The sequence below is a fragment of the Ananas comosus genome, linkage group 11 (genome assembly GCF_001540865.1).
Source record: "Ananas comosus cultivar F153 linkage group 11, ASM154086v1, whole genome shotgun sequence".
Classification (NCBI taxonomy): Eukaryota; Viridiplantae; Streptophyta; class Magnoliopsida; order Poales; family Bromeliaceae; genus Ananas; species Ananas comosus.
In genome coordinates, this window is record NC_033631.1 from 540,441 (window position 1) to 561,150 (window position 20,710).

Here is a 20,710-nt window from a genome sequence, read left to right on the forward strand (position 1 = left end):
GAGCCAAAAGCGTTTTAGGTGCCGAAATAGCCGAAGCCTTTAGCCGCTTTGGGATCCAAGTCCAAGAGGCCTTCGTCGGCGGTGGCTACGGCTACTGCTACTGCTTAGGAGGAGGAAGCTTTGGGATTGGGATCTGAGGAGTTAGTGTCACTGGCAAAAGAGGTGTCCCCTTAGGGGAACGAGGCGGTGGTGAAAGAGGAGGAGGAGCACGAGGTTAAATGGACGAAGCCGTAGGCTTAAGCAGCCGAGGCCTCGGAGGAGGAGGCGGCGGCGGCGGAGGCCCAAATCCCAAACGAGGCGGAGCGGCAGCGGTAACGGCACGAGCCTCGAGTGCAGCGAGCGGAACGACTGCGGCAGCAGCAGGAGGACGCGCTGCCGCAGCGGTACGGGCAGTGGACAAGCTGCTTTACGAACACTCTCTACGCTTATCAAACTATTTTCTCTCTTAATCTTTGGCGGTATGTGACTGGAACACCCCCCAACCCAACCACAAGAAGAAGAAAAAACCACAAGAAAAACCACACAAACCTACTAAAGAAGAAGAACCTTGGACCCTAACCTCTACCTCTTCCACTCTCTATCTCTTCTTCTTCTTCTTCTTCTTCTTCTTCTTCTTCTTCTACACACCACTCACCTCTCTCCCTCCTTCTTCTACCTCCCAACCACAAAGATCCCAATCCCAAAATCAGAGAAAAACAAACTGTTAGACGAAGACAAAGACGAAAGTCATTATACAGTGCATGAATTCGTTTTAGTGAATAGTTTAAGCCCGCCACGAGCAGAAAGAGGCGTTTCACTTGTTCGGACGGAGAGGCGAACGATAATTCTCGATTATCTTTCCGTGGGTCACTGCGTTTCAATGTCTAGTTTTGTCTTTTGATGCTCGAGAATTCTCTGAGAGGATCTTTGAGATTTGAGAAGCCGTAAACGCGGGCGTCGGAGCTCTAAGTATCTCTACGAAGATCTGCCGTTCTTGAGACTGTTATTAGAAGAAACCTCAAACCCACTAACGTTTCCACTTTAACCCCTTACTAAGATTTAGGAACTGTTCGTCGACAATAGAGATGAAACTGATCCCGACAGCTACTCGACTGGTGCTCGCTGGATCCTAGCCGAGCACAAGATAGCAAATAATTTGCTCAGCTTCTAGTCGACCGAGCAATTTTATAGCTCGACTTTTTTTATCGAGCAAGTAATTTGCTCACTAGCTAAAGCTAGCTCGACTGTTGCTTGATTTAACGGTCGGGATGATGATGGTTCGCTTTCCATGTTCGAGATTTAACCGCGCGAAAAAATACGATACCTCAATTAGGCAACTTTCCTAAACTTCCTAGTCGATTAAAAAATTTGTTTAATAAGGGTTTTTATTACTTAATACTCGGCTTGTATTTAAAGTAGAATAAGAAAGAATAAGTCCATGTTTTTTCTAAATTGTATAAGAGCAGAGTTTTATATCTACAAAATTTATTTTATGTACTAAATATATCCCTTTTAATTATCCCTAATTGTTTTTAAGATGTTCTTTGAGTGAAGTTGTTCTATAATATTCCCCAACCTTAATATAGTGATTTAGATTTTATTTTGAAGGTTAGAGTTGATAATTTGGTTCAAGAAATTATTGAATTTTATAGAGTTACAGTTATGTTAGTATTTTGTGTAGATTATATATACATTTTATGTTTTTTATTTCAAAGTAACTAAGATGTGTATATTTTATCTTTTGTATCTTGGTTTTTTTTTCTTTTTGTTGTTCTATATATTCTTTTACTCTATAATCCCTTGTATATATCGTACGTGTTCTTTATTCTTTACTTTTGAAAAAGAAAAAGGTTTAATTTGATAACTCTTAAATTTCTCAAACTCAAGTTAATCAGGGGATGATGTGTATTTTTTTTTTTTTTTTTTGAAAAAGTTACTTTTTTTCTCTCTATTTTGAGTAATGATATAATTTTTTTTTGTTTCATTAATTAAATAAATTAAGATGTTTATATTTTCTCCTTGTTTTCTTGTTTTTGGTGTTTTTGGGATTTTGTGTATTCTTAAGTTTTTTAATTCTAATAAAAAAGTTTAGATGTTTTTATTACATTTTTTGAGTAATTCAAAGAAACTAAGTTCTTTGTATTTTCTTTTTAATCTCTTTGTGGTTTTATACATTGTTTTCTCCCCCCCTTTTTTTTCTCTTTAATTAAATTCCCCGTATCTTGTGTATATAAATGGAACACACAAGAGGAGATTTAGGTGTTGTGGTACGACCAAGAAAAACCTCTTCTCGAAAAACTCGTACCTGTATTAATTTTCACTAAAAGTTTATTCGGGTTTTTCATATATCAAATCTCTCTTTTTTTTTTTTTTTTTTTTTTTTTTTTTCTTTTTTTTTTTCTGTTATATCCTTATCTTTGTTTATTAACGAAGAGGTGTTTCACCCAGATTACGAATAAGAAGCTAGGGAGGATACTAGAGAGTTTAGAATATATTAATAATTCCCTTTTATGAGCTTCCTCTCTTTATTTATCTCACTTTCCCCACCATCAACTGAACCTACGAAGTACATAATAATTAAACAAACGATGTAAACCACATATACACGTAAGTACGCAATGCATAATACTATGTCGCAACACAATTTATATTTTTATATTTTTCTTATTAATAAATATATGGAGAGTTTTAAAGTTTTTATAGAATAAATAAAAATAAAAAAAAGAAAGGTTATATGAAGAGTATACAAGGAGGTATGACGTCAATGGTGGGCAATTCAATTGAACCCAATTTGTACTCGATTTATAGATGATCTTAATTTTTTTTTTTAGTTTTATGGAGAAAGCAGGAATTAAATTTTCGTTTATTCTTTACAATCTTTCCATATAAACTTTTCTGAATTTTAGTTTTATGAAAAACGCAAGGATTGAATTCCCATTTATTTTTTTTCAACCACTACCATTTTACTATATAAACTTTCCCATTTTATTATTAAAGTATCTTTATTGTCTATAACGATTGTTAAGTAATTATCTTAAATTGAGATCTCTATATAAACTTTATACAGTTTTATATTTTTTCCATAAAAGTTATAATCGGAAGATTCTCCTCATTTAATCTTTTAATTTTTAAAAAGTCCTCATATACACGTTAACGGGGTTATATTTTTATAGTAAGAAATTGTCGAATTAATTCGAAAACCTATTTTGTCAACAAAGCGTAATAAATTAATTGTACCGTAGTCTCATTTTCCAAAACTTAAGCTCATTGCAGCCTGAGGCTGTATTCACACTCCACAATTTATATTTTTATATTTTTATGATAAGAGATGGTCGAATTCGAAAACTTCTTTTTTTTTTAGTACATGATAGAAACTAAGTAAATTCAGATTAATAATGTCAGCCTTAACGTACTCCTTCGAGTTGACATCGTCAAGCTTAATTGATGTCGTTAACTTCTCTATTTGAAGTTTTATTACCATTTGAATAAAAGGATTAGTGTAAACTTTTATTATAAAAAAAAGGAACATGTAATCTCTGTTGGAGCACTAGTACACATATTTCACCATTTTAAATGTTTATGTTAAGAGTTGACGTTAGCTTGTTGGTTCTAATAAAAATTGGTGCCGAGAAAATGCTTTGTTCTACATACGACAACATTATAAACAACCTAAAATTAATATACGAATAAATAATAATATAAGTTAGTTTATACTTATACTTCATTCAACTTTTAAAAGTTTATACATATAGATTTAACCTGCCATCTCTAACTTTATACTCTTCCATATCTCGACTCTACATTCCCACGTGACCACGTGTTTATATAGGCATGTGGGCCAAGTAGCTTTTTATTAAAGAACCTTGATGGCGGTAACATCGAGCTTCACTGCGGAGCCAATTTTTTTTTTTTCCAAATATTTAGAAGGACCTGGTCCAGGTGTTTTAGTGTCGAGGTACCTGGTCCAGGTGGTGGAGTAGATATATATATCCTCGTAACTAACCCGCTTCTTGTTTAGCCTACTGTATAGGTAACCTACTGCACCACTTGGCCCAGGTATATTGACTTGAGGGTGAACCACCCGCAACACTGCACCGCCTCATAATAACCACCCTTAACTTAGACTCCTGGCCAAGTCTATATAGACCTGGTTTGGCCGGGTGGCCAAGCCTATATTAAACTGGGCCTGGGTTGAATTATTGTTCACTTTAAATAGTGAATAATGAATACAGGATATAATATATATTTTTTTTTAATAATTAAAATATTATTATAAATATGGTTATTAAACCATAGCTTTAAATTAATATTCGTTTTTAGCTGTATTCGGTGTAAAATAAAATAAAATAAAATAAAATAAAATAAATTATATAAACGTGCGAGAAATAATTGAGCTCAAGGATTTTTCCTTTTGTCAAAGTAGCATGATTATTTTAACGATTAAAATTATTTAAAAGATTAAATTAAATAATTGTGTTAAATTTCCGAATGAGATATTAACACCCTGGCCAGGCCAACCCTATTTTATTTGGCTTGGCCTTGCCAAATGGGGTTTTTTAATTTTCAATAAGCCACCTGGCCCTGAACAACTCGTGTAATTAATTAATTTTAATTAGAAATCCTCAAACTACCCGTATTAGAACCAGCCACCAACGATGTGCACCGTATAAAAAGAATTATGTAATAAAAGAGGTTAAAAAATTTAAATAAATAAAAAATAAAAATAAAAATAAAAAAAATTAAATCACAAACCCACGTGCAAACCCTTTGTGTTAATTACCTCTCCACCACCGCACCCTACGTAATCTCCTCAGGATGCACAAGATTAATACGAAGCGCATGGGCGTTAACTATGAAAAATAAAAACGAATACAAAACTTTTATTATAATTTATTCAATTAGACATACACTGCGTAGTCATATGACAACGAAGTTGATATATAGGTATTGGCACGTAGCACAAAATATATATATATATATATATATATATATATATATATATCTCTCTCTCTCTCTCTCTCTCTCTCTCTCTCTCTCTCTCTCTCTCTCTCTCTCAACTCAATCTTATGATAGCTATCGTTTACCCAAAGCAACAGTAAGTAAATAAAAGATACTACCTCGGAGGTTTAGCTGCTAGCCGTGGCAACTTGTACTAAATATGGCGAACTTCACAAATCTTTAGTTTAAAGTATGTAAAAGCTATAACAAGAGAATAGGCAGCTCACCTGTGTTTTTACTTGCCGACTTTTTACTTATAAGAAAATTTTTACTACTATCCTCAGAACATTAGTTCTAATTCTCATATCTAGAACAAAATTTATCAAATTTCTTAAGAGATTGGTTTTAAGTTAACGACACCTATAGAAATGCGGCAATTTGCTCTTTTGCGGAGTGCAGCTGGTAATTTTAATGTTTAAAACTTTGGGAAACTAGTAATCCGTTTCATACAGCTTTTCTAAACTTTAAACTAAAGATTTATGAAGTTCACCATATCTAGTATAAGTTGCCACGGCTAGCAGCTAAACTTCCGAGACAGTAGCTTTTGTTTACCCACCGTTACTTCAGGCAAACGATAGCTATCATAAAATCGAGTTGATATATGTGAAACCTTTGGCATATGACCAGCCTTGGAAAATAACAACAACTACATAAATATATACAATGTACACGCCTGATTAAAAACGTACACTGTATACTAGTTATATATACAATCGTGTAGTTGCCAAATATTCCCAAGACATAAAACGCAATAACATCATCTTGAGTAGCTCATTAATTACGAGGCGGTAGGGTATATATACTTAAAAAAACATATGTAAGCTACCCAAATAATATACATTTATTTAATTAGACACATCTATAAAATGACATAGTTATGTAGTTGTTAGATATTTTTATCGTAAAACCAAGAAGTTATATCCATCCATGGAAAATACAGGCGATTATACCACTGACAACCACATTCATGTGGTTTTATCTCTAATCTGAATTTACTCACTTTTTATAGCTGCTTAGTTAGTTCGTCCTCGTGCTTTTTGGAGCGTGTGATTAAATTCTTCTAAATTCAAGAGACACCAACCATTTTGAGAGCTTGACTATTATTGTTTCATAACTGTGCAGAGGAAGACTTATATTTCCGAGCTGAGAACAATATACCGAAGTAGTTTGAGACATATTTATATACTCAAGTTTCTAAGTGATTTTTAGTTTTGAAATAAATCCGAGAGAGAGAGAGTTTAGTGATGTTGTTTTTGCCAGATATCGCTGTGAAAATTTATATCCATGTACAGTTTTTTTACGACGATCGATTTTAATGGCTGTGAAAATTTTTCACAACGATATACACCCCAGCGATTCATATATCACTGTCAATTTCTCACAGCGATATTGGATTTTCTCACGACGATTAAATGGTTGTGAATAAATTCGTAAATCGTTGGCGGCTTTGAGATAGAGCAACCGACGGCACCGCCTCCTCCTGCTGTCCTTTACGAGAAGCAGATCTTAAAGTCACCTAACTCACTTCTCTCTTCTTTTCTACTATTAATTAAAAAGAAAAAAAAAGAAAAGACAAACATTAGCCCGGTTTACCTGACCCACACCACCCAACTTATCTCATTAGAAAATAAGAACCAACCTAACCTGAAATATAAATCCGTAATCATCTATAAAAAAAATTCAAAATCGTATTTACCCTATGAATAAGTTTTCACAGGGTTTATACATAAAGATATTGGATTAAGACAACATCACTTATAATTCCTTATTGTTCCGTTTATTTTATCTATACTCTTAATATAAACCACACGCCAATTTACAATGTATCCAACCTTCTAATTTTTAACGTTCACACATCCAAAGTATATATCTTTCAATTAAAACTAACGTTGAGGTGGTACTAACGATCCTTTATATATCACCATTGTGATTGTGGTGTCACCCATATAAGTTATTTTTTAATTATAATAAAGTATTATTTTATATGTTTGTGACTATTCAATAATATGTAATAAATCAGATACACATTCTATATGAATATACGTATATACATCAACCGAAGTGTAGTCACAGTGTCCAACATATATTCCCATTTGAAGTTTATGGTGAGGACATAAAAGCGTGAAAGAATAAAATGATGGTACACTAAATTTCACATATATAATTCAATCACAGTACACCAAATAAAAATAGAAAAATAGTCGAAAAAGCAATTATAAAACAATTTAATATATATTTTTTGAAGTTTATGCATGGGGTAGATCGATCCATATAGCTTATAAGTGAAATCATGGGAAATCAAAATTAAAACAGTGACTAAATTGTTTTTTTTTAATCACCTTAGCTATTATTTTTTTATATTTACTTTAGTGACCCATGATTTAACTATGTGAAATTTAGTGCCCTATGATTTCACTCTTCTATACTTTGGTGTCTATACCATAAATTTCAAAAAGGATAATGAATATATATATATGAAATAAACAATTTTGTTAAAAAATTTCCTACGTCCACCTTGTAGTTTATTAAACCGATGTGTAATCGTATGTTTTCAGTTTATCTTTGTCAGGTGTACACTCCTAAAACTTGGATCGAATCTTGGACCATAGGTTTTTTCTCCGTGTTTGTGATGTGTTATCTTAGGATACCCTCAACTAAGTTTAAGAAAAAATTAATATATATAAAGAATTATTAGTCGATGATACGATAGCTTTTATATCTCTTAAATTACGAAGGCTAAAAAAACAAAGAATCTAGTCAGGGAATTAATAAAAATTAGAAATCTAATTATGACAATAAGACACCTCTAGCTGGTGAGTTGAGATTCTTATAATGAGTTAGGATCCCCCCTGGTGCTAGTATATAGGGTTTGCATATTAAGAACTAGGTTCTCAGTTTTTTAGTCTTCATAGTTTAGCAGATATGAAGACTATCGTATCATCGAGATGTGAAAGAATTAACAGTACTAATTAATGGATTGAAAATTAAGTGATTTCTTTTTATATTATCGTTTATTTTAATGATATTTCAGCTAAGAAAACGGTAATATAACTAATTAATGATTATTGTGTCGAGTTTTAAAAGAAAGCTAATTTTAATGATTCATGAATAGAGCTATATTCAAGTTTTTTTAACTATTTTTATATATTATTCTTCGTTAATCTTCTATAACCACTATTTATTTTATTTATAAGTTATGGTAATACACAGTTATATATATATCTATAAAAACAACTGGACGTCCATAGCTATGCCATGTTGTGTATGACAAAGTTGTTCAAAAACCGTGCTAGCGGACGAAAACTTAAAAATTCATGAGTTTACCTGGAAGGATGTTAGAAAAAAGATAAGATGATTTTCCTTTGTTTGAACTTGAAAAAATGTTTAAACATTTTCTTTTTTCATTATTTTTTCATCTACGTTTTTCGAAGAATTTCATTTAATTACAACTCTAAAGATGTAGTAGTTATCACCAACCACACACTGTGATACTGAATTTACAGATTTAAATTAATTTTCACCAGGTGATTAATTTCCCTAATCCGTATATCCTCCAACACTCGAAAAAAAAAAAAAAAACTCTTTTTCCAACACTCGAACAATCACGTTGAATCCATATACCTCTACAAACTAGTTGAGGCAAAGCTTAACGTCTCTCTAATGTTGTATACACCACTCTTTCATGCTAGCTACTTGTTTATAAGATAAATAAAGACATACACTACAGTGCAAAGAGTATAGCGTTATTTAAGTGATACTATATAAAAAATGCTACGTTAGTCTTTTGGTTTTTTATTTCGTATAAGGATATATGGGGCAGAGATAGTATAGATATTTGCAATCTATCCAAAGTTATGATCGAGATGCTTGGGAATTAAACTAACAAGACATTTCTTAGAAAATATCTAACAACTATATAACTGTTTAATTATTTTATAAAAATAAATGTATGTATTATTTAATATTTGAAGGAGTAATATATATATTTTTTACTCGTTTATTAAAAAAATTTTTAATTTTCACTATATATTTAAACTCTACGATATACATACATCCAGTGACCTTTTATAAATAAGTGTACCTTTAGTACTATACAATTTTATCGTTAGTGAATTTATTAATGATACGTAATTTATTAATAATACGTAATTTATTAATGAGGTGGTTTTTTGTTTTAAAATAAAAAAAAAGACGTCATTTTAAATTCGACGTTGGAGTTTAATTTGAACTATCACTATAATCCACTAAGTTTCAATATTTTCCACAAGAAAAGTAATTAATCTTTATAAAAAACGGGTGAGTGTTACAAAATCTGGTAAATTAAATGAACGTTAATTACTACACTATCTAGAACCATCTAGAAAGAATTCGGGGAACCATTAATTTTAATAGTAAATGAGTGTGAGATATACACTTAACACAGTTAATAATCATCATCATATTTAATGAAAATGAATGTTAACATCTTATCAAATGATTGTACGATTCTAATTCCTACAATTACCTATGTCTATGGACTTTAAAATAGGTTTAAACTTAAACTTGTTCCGCCCAAATGAGCTATTATTTACTTATGGCAAAACCTATACCCATATCTTTTGTTTTTAAACTGGCTAAAACGGCCATGGACTAGGCTCGGGCTTAGCCTGGGTTTCGGTTTAACTAAAATGCTATATATTACATATATTTACAAACTATAATATACATTTAAACATAAAACTTTTAAATCTAAAACTATATTATATAAAACTTTATACCATTTCTCTTTATTAATAAAGACCAAGCCGAGAAACCCAAAGACCAAGTCTAAAGTCTAAAAGTCAGACTAAGTATAAGCTCGAGTCCAAAGCTCAAACCAACAGTGTAAGCCTAAATCTAAAAACTTTTAAGTAAGGCTTAGACTTAGCAACTGTAGAGATCGATTCTCTCTTCCAAAATCAACATCAACTATGTTAAGTACTGTTTTACTCTATTGGTTTTTATTAGTTATTTTTATACTATATATAGTGGTATTCACTTAACCCGAATCGTGAAGTTCAATATATATTGACCTGTATTGTAAAAAGAAAATACATTGTTAAGAAAATGAAATTCCTTTTACAAAAAAAAAAAAGGTGAATATCAAAATGTTGAAAAAATGAATACAGATATACCTTAAAGAATAATAATAATCAAGTTGTTAAAAAATATATGAATTGCGTTCTTTCTCTCTAAAAATAATTAAGAACAATAGATAATATTAATAGTAAAATGGTCATTTTATTTTCTATTACGATATTGAGACGTAGGTTTTCACCTACGTAGAGAATGTAAGAGAGATAGGTTTCGCATAAAAAAAGTGTGACAGAATACGTACAGAGGATAAAAACATTATGATTTTTAAATTTTTAATTTCAACAGATTTAGAATCTAATTACATAAACGACATTATAAATGTGATTATAAAAACATTTTCTCACAAATTAAGAGCCTTTTTATATATAGAATCTTTTATTAAAAGACTGATTTTCATAAAAAATTAAACAGGTAAACTAAAGATCCTTTTCATCGAAAAGAATCTTTTTTTTTTTAGGGATCTAAAATGATATTTTTTTTCATCACAAAAGGAAACTTAATAATAAATAGGCCTTTGGTTTTGAATACCTTAATAATTACGAACAAAAAAAAAAGGTATTTGAATAAAAAGAAACGTTTTTTTATTAACACGTGCTAAAAGCCTCGTTGGTTTGTGAGGGATTTTTATTAATTTAATGATCTAGAGGAGGAATTAAGTTAGTGAGGTAATATATTTTTGAGAAGCAAGTTTGGTTTACTTTAATTAATAAATGAGGTTTAATTAATGTTCGTGCATGGGGAGCATTTGACGTTATTCATTAATTGTTAATGATCACGTACGAGAGTAACCTTGGTACTTTTGTGTTAATTAATTGATGAGTGTTTAATTTAATATATTATTATTTGTGATCGATATATTTATGAGAGCGTACGTATATATTTAGTTTAGTTTGATTGTATATATATATATATATATATATATGTATACAAATCTAATATATATATATATATCTCTCTCTCTAATTATATTATTATTAATCAAAATTATCAAAATTAAAACATACCCCCTCCTCCTCTTCTCCCTACTAGTACTAGTAGTACTTATAATAAACCTTCCTAATTCCAACTAATCCCTCTTTACCTATTGTGTAATGTCGTCAACAGTCTCCTAAGACGAACACCCACTCCCCCTGAAGAGGAAGAGACGTACGAACCGATCCCGAAAACCTTGATGACGGGTTTTGTACCACCGGTGGAGTAAACTGGTGTTTCCACAACATTTTTTGTATTTACCAATATATTAACTAAGTAAAAAATACAATTAAATCCTACGTACGTTATTACATTACAACATTAGAAAACAAAGGAAAGAGAGAGAGAGAGAGAAAAAAAAGAAGAAACTTAGTAAGGGTACTTTATGTATATACATCGAATATTATATTCCACGTACGAATTAAACAGTTTTCTATATATATGAGAAGTGAGAGAGAGAGAGAGAGAGAGAGAGAGAGAGAGAGAGAGTAATCTTAGTTACTCTAGTAGTGACAGATTTCGTCAACTATCTACAAAAAAAAAAAAAATGAGAAATATATATATATATATATATATATATATACTTTACATCTAGCACAAGAGAGAGAGAGCAATCTTAGTTACCTCATCAAGAATCCATAAAAATTGAGTATATATATACATATATTACATCTAGAACAAGAGAGAGATAGCAATCTTAGTTACTTTAGTAGTGGTAAATCTCATCAAACACCCATAAAAAATTAGAGAGAGAGAGAGAGAGAGAGAGAGAGAGAGAGAGATATATATATATATATATATATATGATAAGATCCCATATCGTACGTACGTACGTTGCATTAGAGAAAACTAATCATGAATAAAAAGAGAAATCGATCAATTTTGGTTACTCTGGTACTAACAAATCTCGNCATCCATCTTGTAAGCTGTGGTTGAAGCTTAATTGTGTAGTATCAGCATATAGAAGAAGAGATTAGTTACGAATTTTGTAGTAGAAATAGTAGTTTTGGCATTGATTTTTGTTTCTTTGATTAAATCTATAAACAAAAAGATCTAGTGTACTATTATAATTAGGAGTTTACTTACATATGATCGAAACCAATCAACAAAATTCTCCACATGAATCTTATTTATAACCATATCACTTGGGCGTGTTCCACGATTCTGCCTTTTTATTGCACTTTTATGAATACTAGACAAAAAGAAATAATGTTAATATCAAGCAATTAAAACTAGTAAGTACATAATACTTACATGATATAGTTATTTACCTACGAAAAGGAATTATTTCATTACTATTGAACAGTACATATCGATGAGCTTGCATCCATGACTTTTGATCAAGAAGAATATTTGATATTGCTCCCATTGAATCATCGATATTCCTAGCGGGCCTATTGAATGTTGTCTCGATAGTTTCCAAGTATCTTGAGCAAAACGTCATACATTCTTCTACCATATAGCCTTCTGCAATTGAACCCTCTGGATGAGCCTTATTACGTACCTCAGACTTAAGCCAAAAGAGAGCCCTATAGGTTGAAAAGATAACATAGACTATAAGAGTTAAAAGACAATTAGGTTAAGTAAAAAGTAACAAGCTGACTAGGTCAAACCTAACCTCTCGATAGGATACATCCAACGATAGTGAACTGGTCCTGCAATTTTGGCTTCAGTAGCTAAATGGACGACCAAATGTACCATAATGGTAAAAAACGAAGGAGGAAAGATTATTTCCAAATGACATAGAGTTTCCACAATTCGAGATTCCAATTGCTCAAGTTCACGTACATCCAAAGTTTTGGAACACAACTCACGAAAGAAACAACACAAGTCGATTAGAGGTGCAACTACTCTCTTCGGCAAAACCCCACGCAATGCTATCGGAAGAAGTTGTTGCATTAAAATATGACAATCATGACTCTTTAAACCTATCATTTTGCGTTCCTTAAGCTGAATACAGCGTGATAGGTTAGATGAGTAGCCATCCGGCACTTTCACATTTTTCAAAATTTTTAAAAACTCGTCCTTCTCTTTTAGAGACATTGTGAAGCAACTTGGTGGTAAAATAATTTTATTTAGTCCAACACTTTGAGAATGAAGCTCAGGTCGTAACCCCATATCTTTTAAATCAAGGCGTGCCTTCAGATTGTCCTTTGATTTGCCATCAAAATTCATTAATGTGCCAAGAACATTATCGCAGATATTTTTTTCAATATGCATCACATCGAGATTGTGACGCAACAGATGGTGTTCCCAGTAAGGTAACATAAAAAATATACTCCTTTTCTTCCATGGTTGATACTCTATATTTTTATTTCTTTTTCTCTTTCCTTTTGACATATTAATATGCTTACCAAAGTGACATTCAACGTATTGAGTGTGCTCCAAAATTTCTGCTCCAGATAATATTTTAGGTGCCAACTCCTTTTCTTGAGTGCCATCGAATGATATCCTATCTTTTCGAAATCTGTGATTCTTGTGTAGGAATCGCCTATGGCCCATAAAGCAGTATTTGCCACCGTATTTTAACCAACGAGAGCGAGTATCATAATTACAAGAAGGACAAGAAAGAGGACCCTTGGTGCTCCATCCAGATAAGTCACCATATGCAGGAAAGTCATTGATTGTCCATAACAATGCAGCACGCATACAAAAATTCTCTCCGACAGATGCATCGTATGTATCAAGGCCGAGCTCCCACAATTGTACTAACTCCTCGATCAAAGGTTGCAAATATACATCTATACTAATAGAAGGTGAATTCGGGCCTGGAATGAGCAATGACAAAATCAAGGAAGACCTTTTCATGCATACCCATGGTGGCAAGTTGTATGGGACCAAGATGACAGGCCAACAACTGTACTTAGTGCTCATAGTTCGAAAAGGATTGAACCCATCCGTTGCTAATCCGAGCCTAACATTGCGAGGATCTAACGAGAAGTCTGCATATCGCCTATCAAAACTTTTCCATGCTAATGAATCAGCAGGATGCCTCAACAACCCATCATTCGTCCGACCTTCAACATGCCATTTCATCATAGAAGCAGTTTTTGAGGACATGAATAATCTTTGAAGCCTTTGCTTTAGAGGGAACCATCGTAGGACTATTGCTGGCTTTTTCTTTTTGATGGACTTTTCTTCCGCATCTAAATTAATATTAACCTCATTAGTTTTCCATCTTGATGTACTGCATTTTGGACAAACTTCACCATCTGCATTCTCTTTCCAGAATAGAATACAATTATTAGGACATGCATGAATCTTTTCATATCCAAGGCCTAGGTCCCTAATATATTTTTTCGCGACATAGCAATCATCTGGCAACTTAGCATCAGAAGGAAGCATATCTTTTAGTACTTCAAGGAGCATACTAAAAGATTTATTACTCCACCCATGAAGGGCCTTCAAATGATATAAAACTACAATAGCTGCCAATTTGCTATACTTCTCACAACCATTGTACAAAGGTTGTTCAGCATCTTTAAGTAACTTATAAAATTTACTTGCATCTTCATTTGGAGCACCTTTAGGTTGCTGTGAATTAGAACCTTCCCCAGGTGAGTCTTGAAAATCACTATCATCTTGAAAGTCATCTTGAAGTTGATTGTTATGCATTTGAAATGCCTCATGTAGCATACCACGTATACTGTCATTCACACTATGGACCGGAAAACTATGGCTCTCATTAGTGGGATTAGATGTGGCTCTAGATATAGGTTCCTCATAAAAGAACCAATTATCATAATTAGGACTAATTCCATTGCAAATCAGGTGATCGCGTACAACTTCCCGAGTCCAACTATAGGAATTTGTGCATTTCATACAAGGACATGAAATCCTCCCATCCTCTGACGCATTTTTAAAAGCAAAATCCACAAAATCATTCGCTCCTTTGTAATATTCATATGTCCATCTACTCTTTTTTATCCAACTTTTATCCATTACAGTATTAATCAAGTTGTAAAATCAGCCTAGAGAATAAAGAAAGCTCATAATTATAAAAGATAATATAGATCAAACAAATAAATGGTAAAAGTAATGGTGACCCAGTTAAATACATAGACAAATGAAAAAACCAAAGGGCATGTTGTGTTATTTTTATAACAATCTTTGGTTAATTAAGCAGTTCCTAATTGCTGATTCAAGTGATTTTATATCTCTAAACCTGTATGAGTTACAGTCTACCTCAATGTGATTAGTCTCTAAAGTTCGGTCCTACTTCAATTTCGTCATCATAGGAACAAAGTAAACATCTCGAGAATGAAATTGAGATCCTCTAATACTGTAGGACTAAATAAATTGTAACTTTTGAGAACAAAATGCAAATCCACGTCAAAATTCATAAATAAATTTATGAAAATTGAAATTCAATGAAGCTGAAATTACAGTCAAACTCCAGAGGGAATACTTATAACTTTTAATTTATAGTAACTTTTGGCTAAGCATGCTACTTTACTAAAATTTGATTACATTTTCTGTTGATTGGACTGAACTACATGTGAAAACTGCATCAAATGGAAATGCTCTGTTTGCTCACTGGATAAGAAAGAGTATAAAGACTAGAAACCAAAAGCAAAGTAGTTGGTAAACATTGAAACTAAGTTCTGTCATAGATGTTAGAAGAATTCCCCACACAATGGGTATCAAAGAAGTCCATATTCGCCAATCAAAGTGCTTTCTCTTTGATAGCTTTCAGTTCTAGCAAAAAGGCCCAAGCAAAAGTAAAATTATTGGTAGTTAGATGAAACTCTTTGGCTTAGATTATGATCATGATGAGTTTACGATAGAGCGAGGATCTATAACGGCTCATGCAGGATTGTTCGTCGAAGACGGGAGAAGGTAATCTGTCAAGAAGTTTGCCCTCCGAGATAGGAGAGGTTGTAGATGATGTATTTATGGAACCTAAAATTTAAGCAGCAGAGAGTAAGCTACGCAATCGAAAGTATGTTTTGCCGAAGATAAATGGAAAATGAAGTGAGAAAAGTAAGTGATATACAGCTAAAAAATCACATATAAGTTATGCTAGATCTAATAATTAACCATTATGATTCACTTTCTTAGAATAAGCATGGTTTTCTTATTGAATAAAGAGTGGCATAAACTTTGATCATAAACATATTTTGCTACAGCATTTGTTTGTATCCAAAGCAATAACTTGTAACAGAGTTTAGGCCTATCGTTCGACAAACGGTGCAACTAAGGCCTATCGGCTTTTTTTATTCCTTTTTTTTTTTATTTTTGGTGTGAGATTGGAATGTCCAATAATTGAGCATGCACTATAGTTAATAGCCTCGTCTAATCAACGCACAGGATTAACTGTGCAGTGGGGCCCACAGGTAGCCGACGGTCGGCTCCAATCACACACTAGTGGGACCCACCCACCGCCACTACGGCGTATACATACACCTCATACACCCAACTTAATTTCTAATAATTAATACATATTATTAACATACCGACACTATGGCGCAGAGGGATTCGATTCCTTGACACGCATTTTTCCCAAATAAGGAGGTATGAAAAACACATTAACTACACTTAATTATCTAACAATTTTTTTAAAAAAAAAGGAGCATTGTATGATGTGTATGAATTATGTCTTCAACATTAAAAATTAAGGTAGCGAACATGGTAATACTTTAACAAATGTGGTGTGGATCAGTTCTTAAATGATAGCGTTCAATAATATTGAAGGCAATAATCTAACATCCCCTTGTCCCATGGTCTAGTGGTCAGGACATTGGACTCTGAATCCAGAAACCCGAGTTTAAATCTCGGTGGGACCTTATATATATTATTATTATTATTATTATTATTATTATTTTGTTATTTAAGTTCGATCTGTATTGGATAATTGGATATCACCTTAATTATCTTTTTAGTTATTCAAACTACATCTTTAGTTGGTTCCAAATCAACCTGAATCATTGATATGACCTTGTTTATTTGTAGTTATTCAAACTGTATCTTTGTTTTCATTCCAAATTAAGCTGACCCACTAGGAAATGGATTTTATGTCACCTCATTTATTTTTCAGTTATTCAAGCTGTAATGCTGTGTCTTTACTTTGGTTCCAATTCCAATCCCAATTCCAACTGAATCATTAACACCCGAATACCCGATAGGAGAGGGACTGGATATCTGCAAATGTGGTTCAAGACCACTAACCGATTGTTTTCATGCAAGCGCTAACTAATTGTTCCATGGTTCAAATTACTGGAGTTTTTGTTGCTTTACTGGATATCTGCAAATGTGGTTCAAGACCACTAACTGATTTAGTGATTTGTATGCTACTTTGTCCGATCAAGGAATTAGTGAGTGTATCTGTTTGATCTTTTAGGTACCCTCTACGAAAAGTGTGCAAAATTAGCAACAGGTGTGGCTCCTTTTATCCATAGAAGGTGCAAAACACTATGCTATAGGAATACTTTACAATGTATGCAACACAGCTAAAGTATACATTTAGTTAAACATCAACAAATCATGATAAAATAAACATGAATTTATAAACTACTCACAACAGGATTTGAAGTGATTGGATGCGAGATTTCCGATCTGTCGAGAATCTGCACAATGCTGAGAAAATTGAGTTAACACAAAAGCACCTAAGCTACCGATCGAGTGCTCGGACTGCTCCAATTTGCGAAATCAAAAACTAAATAGCATGCATATAGACAAATCCAATCACCCCCGATCACAAAAAAAAAGCTCACCTCCACTACTGCAGAATCAGATCCTCCAACACAAGCAGCAAATTTCTAGGGTTTGGATATGAAATTATGCGCTCATAGGAACTAAGAATTTCTAGGGTTTGGATCTTTGTGGATCGTTCGGGATCGCGAGGGGATATAGGAAGAGATGGTTTTAGGGATTTGGGGAGGAGATCGAACCCGGAGAGAGGAAATTGGGGGAGGAGGAAACCCTAGAAGAGGAAGAGGTGATTAGGCCGCGGCGACGAGGGAGGGAGAAAGAGAGAGGCGGAGAACGGCGGCGCCGAATGCGAGGGTGAGGCGGAATTCAATGGGTGAGGGTTCTTTCACTTTGTTGCTGGATGAAATTTTTGCATGGACCCCGGTCCATGGACCAAGTCCTCATATGCTAAATTTTTTTTTTGAGTATTTTATTTAAAAAATATTAGAATAAATGTTATTGGCACTGCAATATCAAACTAATAAGCGTAAGTAAATTTCGTATACAGCATTTTTTAAAACAGTCTTAATATATATATATATATATATATATATATATATATATATATGAATTAACACATCATAGTCGTATATCTTCTTCTCTAATCAATGCTTAAAACATCATCTTTATCATCAAAACCGTAACTAAAAACAAAGAAACTAATTTAGATATTTGTTTTTCTAGATCACATGATAATATTAATCCTCAAATGAATGTATACTAGCTTTGGTTAGTTGTTTTAAGAGGTGTACTTAGAATAAATATTGGTATAGTGAACCCGCACAAGGTGCTAAGACGGAAAAATAACGTGAAAATACTTATGATCTGTTTTTCTTTATTACAATTATAGTTCGTTAATTTTGATCATTCATGTATTATGAATGTACTATATCAATAAATGGATGCTTTTCCTTAATAAAGTAATGATAACTTGTCATGTATAGCTACTCGAACGTAGGTACTGAAAACTAGTTCTTCTTATAAACTATAACGAGGGTAACTTAGTAGCTATAAGGATCGCCCGGATAACTTACAACAGAGCTATCAAAGGTTCATAGAACTCGTTTTGCAGTATGTAAGAAGATGGTATATCGGAAGACGTTAACTTGGGAGACCTACTCGGAATAATGCATGGAGTCTGAATTCGGTTTTCTCTCGGGATATCCAACTTTTCTATTGTATCTGATATTCTCAATTTTCTGTTAATCCAATTCATTTTTCATTGTTCGACTGATCCAGTTTGGATTGGAGAGCTATCCTATGTAGGTTGCTATCACTTGACCAGGACGTTAAAACCGAAGTCATCGATTTACCTGCTGGTTTACATGGTATTACCATTTTTTGCTTCCTCCTTTCTAATAAAGGTTTACTGTATCTCAAAGGTGTTAAGCTCTAAGGTTAACGAGTTCAAGTGCATGTAGGTTTCAAAACCTTGTGTTGAGTGCTTTCTTTGTTGTGTTCAGCTAATCTCCACGTTGATGAGAGAAGCCGTTTTGGGGTGCGTTACGATAGCCTTCTTCAACAACGTAATTTTATACTGTTAGTACTGAGAAATTTGGATAGTAAAACGCAAGGAATTCGACTTATGTCGCACTATCCAATCTACTCATCGGTAGGCCGTGAAAGTGTAAAAAGTTTTAAAAATTTTTGAGCAGGAAGAGAAAATCTCTGTAACACTTCGTTGAACCACCATTTTATTAAAATAAATCAGGTTGTGAAACTCTTACTTCGAGTCCAGCATTGGGGTATAGAAAATTTAGTTCCGCACGGAAGTCTAACAGGAAACTAAACGGTAGTTTTAAGTAATTACACGGTTCTTGTAATAGCGTCTATAAAAAAAGTTATACGTAGTGTAGCTCTAACACTGCGTTGTCTACCACAAGGGTCATTCCATTGTATTTTTTATATGAGGAAAAGAAGGTACCAACTATGAGATATAAAAATAAAGAAAAAGAGAAAGGAAAACTGTATAATTATACGAATGGTTTCACTGTAAGTTGCATAACTCACACGAGGTTTTAAAGACGAGGTCTATTATAAAATCCACGGTTGAGGAAAAGAACTCACGGTAGCTTACTATAGGATAGAAAAGCTTTAGACACTAAGAACACATCCTTAGCGGATACCGGGTATTTCGTCATAAACGGTGGCATAAAATTGGTTGCTCTCGCTCATAGTATTAATGTTCTTCCTGTTCTTTCTCCTGGGAACCACGAGGTAGGTCTATTCAGTGGTATACGTCCTTTCAGTAACTAACAGGTATTGTTACGTCGTGCGTATGTTTTTAAGAGAGGCTGTCTACGTAGCATACATAGTTCCGGCTCGAGGGTGTTAACATGATTGAGGAGCTAGTTTCCAACGTTTATATGTAGATATGATTATCTTCCACTTAAGCCCGGACCTTACTCGTTACTGTTTTAGTTCCTTCTGGAAAAGTACGTATGGGTACCACCGTTCAACATACCCTGGTTCTACTGTCCGGTTGTTGACATGAATCACGAGTATCAAGCTTTTCCTAACTTGGGTAGGCAACGATTAGGCTCGGATTGTAACGCTCCTAGATTGCTCTTCAGACGTATAGCGGATAGTTTTGAAAAGGTACGATTACTTAGTCGTCCTACGGAGTTGTTGGGTAGTAAGCAGGCTGGAAGTTGTACGGTAAAGTAGTATCTTCGTCAAAAACTCCTGTACTTATTAGAAACTTCGGAAACGAAATCTCCCTTGGTAGCATCCTGATAACGACCGAAAAAGAAAAACTACCTGAAAAGAAGGCGTAGATTTAATTATAATTGGAGTAATCAAAAGGTAGAACTACATGACGTAAAACCTGTTTGAAGTGGTAGACGTAAGAGAAAGGTCTTATCTTATGTTAATAATCCTGTACGTACTTAGAAAAGTATAGGTTCCGGATCCAGGGATTATATAAAAAAGCGCTGTATCGTTAGTAGACCGTTGA

At 33.2% G+C, this 20,710-nt stretch overlaps 1 protein-coding gene and 1 non-coding gene across 5 annotated transcripts; one reads left to right on the forward strand and one right to left on the reverse strand.

The window, feature by feature from the left end:
• LOC109717499 lies at nucleotides 11,982–18,109 on the reverse strand. 4 transcript variants are annotated; one of them, XM_020243322.1, is made up of 6 exons: nucleotides 17,778–18,109; nucleotides 17,583–17,630; nucleotides 15,847–15,966; nucleotides 12,683–15,035; nucleotides 12,336–12,593; nucleotides 11,982–12,256 (listed from the first exon to the last, which is right to left on the reverse strand). In XM_020243322.1, exons 4-6 carry the CDS (start codon nucleotides 15,004–15,006, stop codon nucleotides 12,118–12,120), a joined length of 2,721 nt encoding a protein of 906 aa, XP_020098911.1. In that variant the 5' UTR covers nucleotides 15,007–15,035; nucleotides 15,847–15,966; nucleotides 17,583–17,630; nucleotides 17,778–18,109; the 3' UTR covers nucleotides 11,982–12,117. The 4 variants fall into 4 exon arrangements, with proteins under 4 accessions (XP_020098911.1, XP_020098913.1, XP_020098910.1 ...); XM_020243324.1 differs by having other exon boundaries at nucleotides 17,583–17,640; XM_020243321.1 differs by lacking the exon at nucleotides 15,847–15,966.
• On the forward strand, nucleotides 16,779–16,850 carry TRNAQ-CUG. The gene has a single exon. It is a non-coding gene; the product is annotated as a tRNA-Gln (tRNA).